This window comes from Pyxicephalus adspersus, unplaced genomic scaffold, assembly GCF_032062135.1.
Source record: "Pyxicephalus adspersus unplaced genomic scaffold, UCB_Pads_2.0 Sca320, whole genome shotgun sequence".
In the NCBI taxonomy this organism is placed as follows: domain Eukaryota; kingdom Metazoa; phylum Chordata; class Amphibia; order Anura; family Pyxicephalidae; genus Pyxicephalus; species Pyxicephalus adspersus.
The window spans coordinates 11,481-17,681 of record NW_027317327.1 but is presented as its reverse complement, the minus strand read 5'-3'; the positions used below and the strand labels follow the sequence as shown (position 1 = coordinate 17,681).

General features: G+C 44.6%; 1 protein-coding gene across 1 annotated transcript; it reads right to left on the bottom strand.

Annotated features, from left to right (window-relative positions):
- Positions 1-116: 116 nt before the first annotated feature.
- On the bottom strand, positions 117-5,493 carry LOC140345008 (transcription factor IIIB 50 kDa subunit-like). The gene is made up of 3 exons (XM_072432181.1): positions 5,287-5,493; positions 3,655-3,714; positions 117-1,026 (listed from the first exon to the last, which is right to left on the bottom strand). Exons 1-3 carry the CDS (start codon positions 5,438-5,440, stop codon positions 965-967), a joined length of 276 nt encoding a protein of 91 aa, XP_072288282.1. The 5' UTR covers positions 5,441-5,493; the 3' UTR covers positions 117-964.
- Between the last annotated feature and the right edge of the window lie 708 nt (positions 5,494-6,201).

Here is a 6,201-nt window from a genome sequence, read left to right as displayed (position 1 = left end):
CAGGGGCACAGTATTTATATAGCGCCAAATTATTAAACTGCGCTGTACAAAATCCATTGTCATGTCACTAACTGTCCCTCAAATCTAATAATCTGAGCCTCTAGCCATTGTATAAATAAGGAAGGAAATTCGGTGCATGTACTTATGTTATGCTTATGTATATATACACATACACACACACATATACACAATGTGTGTGTATGAATATGGCTGGCTGATTACCAGATTGTGCGTCTGTTGCTCAGGGGAATAAGTATAATACACACAGAAAACAATTACATTTATGTCATAACCGATTGATTTTAAAAATTGAAAAGTTTTGAAAGTGAATTTAAAGTTTACCCCAACCCTTCATTTAAAAGCCCTTTCACACTATCAAAACACAAGTGTCATCCCTGCACTTTGCTAAAGCTTATCATTGAGACTCTGCTTGATCTGCTGCTTCCACAGTCTGTTGAGGTTTGACAACTCTGAAACCAAAACTGCTCAGAGCAAAGGTTCAAGGATTGGGATGATGGCAAGATTCTGTACATGTAGAACCAATCAGGCAGATAGAGGAAAGCAAGTTCAAGAAGCTGAGAGTTTAATAACAAGCAGATACTGTGGAGGGTTAACAGAGTTAAAGCTAGACCCACATTCCACACATTTTCTTGGCCAACTATCCCCAGCCATGGCAATTATGAGAACATTTTTAATTACCGTACCTTGTACAGTGAGTGGTCACCAGGTCCTGTAGGCTCAGCGATGGTAAATCGATGTGAAGCACTTTTATCAGCTTTAGAAACATGCTGCTGAAGTGTTCCTCTTTCGAGTAGAGCATGGAGGAGATGGTGCCCATAGTGAGAGGCCAACCACGTTGCCGGCATGTTATATACACACAGCTGCCCATGATAGCTTCCTTCTTCTCCACGCTAACATAGTGGCACATTGGGTGGTTGAACATCTGTTCATAGTATGACACTGCTCAGTCTGCAAAGCTCTGTGGAAGCCGAAGGACTTTGCACAAATTTCTGACACGTATGATACCTAAAAGACACAACAGACAGAAATAAGATATTTGAAGCTAAACTCCAGCAACAAGTTGATTCACCCTTGTATATATTATGTGTGATATTGGGCAGAGCACTTATGGCAGATTTCCCCTTAAAGGTAATGGAGTGGAAGCTAGAGTCCCCCATATCAGGTTTTTCTCACACATTGTAAAAGTTGGAATTTTGTGTCATCTCAGGGTATAGCAGAGAACGGGAGCAGGGTGGAGCCAAATGTAAATCTCAGAGTAAAAAGGGTCCCTAATATATATTGAATCTGTATATTTAGCTGTTCAAATGTTCAGCTTCAACATACTTCTACATTCAAATTGACAAATTGGGTGCATGAATGTGGAATTACACTCAACAATTTATTTTTTTTCATGTTGTAAGGACTGTCTTAAAATGATAATTCAAGGCAGGGTCCTCTCCTCCTCCTGTATCACTGTCTGTATCTGTCTGTCATTTGCAACCCCTATTTAATGTATAGCGCTGTGTAATATGCTGGCGCTATATAAATACTGTTTAATAATATTTATTGTGCCCAGGAATTAACCTTTTGTATTCAAAATAGGGCAGCACGGTGGCTCAGATGTAGCACTCTTGCCTTTGCAGTGCTAGGTCCCAGGTTCGAATCTCAGCCAGTACATTATCTGCATGGAGTTTGCAGGTTCTGCCTGTGTCTGCATGGATTTCCTTCCACATCCCAAAAACGTGCAGTATGGTTAATTGGTTTCCCCTCAAATAACTTGACCTTAGACTACAATAATGACATATGACTATGGCAGGGACATTAAATTGTGAGCTCCTTTGAGAGAAAGTTAGTGACACGACTATTGACTTTGTACAGCGCTGCGTAATATGATGGCACTTTATATATACTGTATAATAATAATATTATTATTAATAAATAGCAGTGCCCCCCTCCAATCTCATAGCTGTGTATCTGCATGCAGTGTGAATCCAAGGCAAGGATGTCTCTGACTGCTGATATTTCGTGATATAATATATTTGTTGTTTATTCTTCTATTTGCTGGAGGCACTGACATGAGGAACCAGAGCCTTTACCAAGATAGTCACCTCCAAATAGGTACACCATGCAGAAAAAAGTTCCACTTTTAAACCCGGCAATCAGGCAGAGCTGTACTGCAGACAGGGACAGGCGATTTCCCTTCTACAAAAATAATTCTTATCTGTCTAATCTTCTGACAAAATTATTTGGTCGCCAGGATACCCGGGCACATTCCAGCTACCCCTGCGGATGCCAGGACTGCATGAACTCCCACGGGAATGAAGGAGTTTTGTCATCCCTGCCCAGTAAATCAAGACGATGGTAGAACAGAAAGAAGAATGAAGAAATTGGCGGCGCCTGCAATGGAACAGGGACAGGTGAGCATAGGTTAGGTTTAGTTGCGCTTTAACATGGGGAAACAGAAGCACCCCATTAATGTGCCAACCATAAGTTCTCAAGCAAGTTGTCTAACTGGCACCTAGGACAATCCTGTCTATTGACAATATTCCACCAAATGACCAGAAATATTTCATTTATGCTCACCTAGGCTCTCTAGAGCAGTGGTCGGCAACCTTTCGCACCTCACGGACCACTAAATCCACGGAATCCGGAAAGCACAAGTGCGGGGAGCCGTGTGTCACTCAAAGGGGAATAAACTTCCCCCAGAGTGTTGTCATGATACCAGAACCCACCAACACTCTCATCGCAAGCTTAGACCTGCTTTCTAAATATCCTGGGGAGACAGTATCACAGGGCTGTGGACACAACTTTTGTCCCCCCCCCCCCGGATGTTTAGCAAGCAGGTCTGAACCTGTGAAGGAAGAGTGGGCAGGTTGTGCCCATACAAGGGACAGAGCCAATGACCACAAGTTGCTGACCACTGCTCTAGGGTACTAGAAGCCCTACCATCAATATCTCAACATGGAGTAGATTCTTCATTTGGAAATATTTTACCATCATCACCATGGGCAGCACAGTGGCTCAGTGGTTAGCACTCTGGCCTTTGCAGCGATGGGTCCCAGTTTCGAATCTCTCCTCAGGAGACTATCTGCATGGAGTTTGCAGGTTCTCCCCCTGTTTGTGTGGGTTTCCCCCTGGTACACCGGTTTCCTCCCACATTCCAAAAACACACAATTAGGTTAACTGGCTTCCCCCCAAAATTGACCTTAGACTGTATCAGAGACATATGACTATGATAGGGGCATTGGATTGTGAGCACCATTTGAGGGACAGCTAGTGACATGACTATGGACTTTGTACAGCACTGCATAATATGTCAGCACTATTTATGTACGGTGTAATATTAATAATCAAGAAATAATCAGATGTAAACCCAAGTTAAAGGCATTGAAATACACTGTACTTGGTATAGAGCTGTCATTTTGTTTGTACCATTGGAAAGGGACTGCACAATGCCAAGTCACAGGGTGTGATGTGAATCAAAGGATGTGTGATGGGATTTGGTGCTCCCAAATTGATGAAATCCAGGCAGCTGTCTTCAATCTGAAAGGGGTAATGAGACCTTGAAAAGCTACAGAAGATCAAATTGGATAAAAGGTGGGACCAGAATGCCCTCCCCCCTCAATAAACCATGAAATAGGCGCACGCAGTTACCTTTCAGCTTTGTTCTGCTGATTGACTCATCTTGTCCGCTGCTTTCTGAAAATCTCACAGCTGTAAACAGAAAGAAAAATACAAATCTGATTAATAAATCAGAAGCTAAAACTGCTCCAAATTGTAACCTTCAGTATGCGAAATGTTGGGTTGCTGAATAGTGATAACCAAATCACCACCGCCTATAGGACACCATGGCTGTGTTGGCGCGAGTCAGCCATCTACAGCACCTATGGCCCCTCAGGCGTGAGCCCACAGTCTACGGCAACCACGACTATGCCGGCGCGAGCCCACAGTCTACGGCAACCATGGCCGCGCCAGCATGAGCCCACCAACAATGGCACACATGGCCTCTTTGGCATGAGCCTACCGCCTACGGCGCCCATGGTACTCTCTGAAACAAGCCTGCCGTCTATGGCACCCATACCCCCGCCGGCACAAGCCTGCGCAGTCTACAGCAACCATGGCCATGTCGGCACGAGCCCACAGTCTACGGCAACCGAGGCCGGGCCAGCACAAGCCCACCAACTACGATACCCATGCCCCCACCAGCGCGAGCCCGTCATGTACGGCATCAATGCCCCCGCCAGCAGGAGCCCGCCGTTTACAGCACCCACGCCCCCGCGAGCCCACAGTGTACAGCACCATTGGCCCCTTTGGCACGAGCCACAGTCTACTGCAACCATGGCGGTGCAGGCACAAGCCCACCAGCTATGGCACACACATGACTCCTTTGGCACGAGCCCACAGTTTACGCCAACCATGGCCCTTTCAGCGCGAGTCCACAGTCTACAGCAGGGGCGTCAAACTCAAATTGTCACCCCAAGAGAGAGACAAAATTAAAAACTTAGACAAAGCTGCGGGCCAACCTTGAAATTTATTGAAAAAATTGAGGACGTTTTTCCTTCTCATTAGATATAAACCTTTTTCATATGGAAACAAAGAGATTTTGCGTCACATTCAACCTGGAACAAGCTTATATTGGATAAAGAGGCATACACAAATTTTAATTTTATTTAGGAAAAAATCTTATGCCTTTTTCTCTATTTGTAGCCTTCTGAGTTAAATTTCAATGGTAACCTTTTTGCACAGGCTAACAATAATAATAGCAATATTCTTCTATGCAAATCCAACCATTCGAGTCCATGCCTTGGAGTAGCAAGGAAAAGTACAGCTGAGGCTCCCAGACGTGGCCAATGCCGAGCTAAATCTTATAAGGTGGCCCGCCGCTGAAACTTGCTCTTCATTGAAATAGCGGCGCTACTAAAATTCCCACACATAGGCAGAGAGCCCGCTGGTCTATAGACGCGAGTGATGCCGGGAATTGTAGTAGCAGCGCTATTTCAATGCGGCGGCGGGCCAACTGAAGTTCATATTTAGGATTCCTTAGGGGGCCAAAAAAAAAAAAAGGACGTTGGGGGCCAGATTTGTCCCCCCGGGCCGGAGTTTGATACCCCTGGTCTACGGCAACAATGGCCACACCGGCATGAGACCACTGTCCACGGCCTTGTTGCCACAAGCCCACCGCCTGCAGCATCTATGGCTCCATTCGCATGACCCCACTGCCTGGCACCAATGGCCCCGTTGCCATGATTACACACTGACTCCCTACCAGGAAGCCTGGCACTGCACCTTGCTGGAATTTCTCCTCTTGTAGGGTAGTGGTGAGGACCCCCTCTGTCAGGATACACCCGCAGTCCGCACACACCACCTGATCCTGAGCGTAATGACAATCATCCACAACATTGGTGGAGCCGCAGTCCGTGCACCGCCGAGACTCAGCCATCTCACGGCTCAGGCATAACCGGTCAACCCTCCATGCCAATCAACAGCTGACAAGCTCCGCCTACAAATCGCCAAGCAAGAGGATTGGACGTGATGCTGTCTCCGTTTTAGGCGCCATTTTGTCGAACACATCCTGAATACCATAAAGGGAATTTGGTCTTCAACAATATGGCGCTCAATGCCACTTTATAGATGAAATATGGGACACATTTGCATTGTTTACAGGGCCTCATGAAACTCCAAGGCGCAAAAAACTACACAAAAGGGGGCTAGTAATATTATTTTCGGATTTCGGATATTACCTACGTATTGTTGTGAGATTACTGCCAAACGGACGAAATTTGTGTCTGCCGTTATAGGAAGTATAAACAGCGCTGCTGTGTGAAAAACTGTCACTAGGTGGCGCTGTTGGTTAAAACACACACACACATCTGCTCCCCATACTAGCTGCAAGGACATTGCTTGCTTGGTTTTATCTTTAGAAGTGTCAGGGCAATTATTATTATTATTATTATTATTATTATTATTATTATTATTATTAATAACCACCTGGGCGTTTCACTGATATCTAGATTTCTGTTCCAAAAGCGTTACACTGTTTTTCAGGAATTTTTTTTTTTTTAAATTGTAGACCTGTAACTTACAGAAATATGTCCGACAAGGGTCTAGTAGATATCATGAATATAAAAAAAGTTTGAAACACAATCATGTAAAAAAAGTATTTACTTTTAATAAAATTAAATAAAAAACACAAAAATAAGC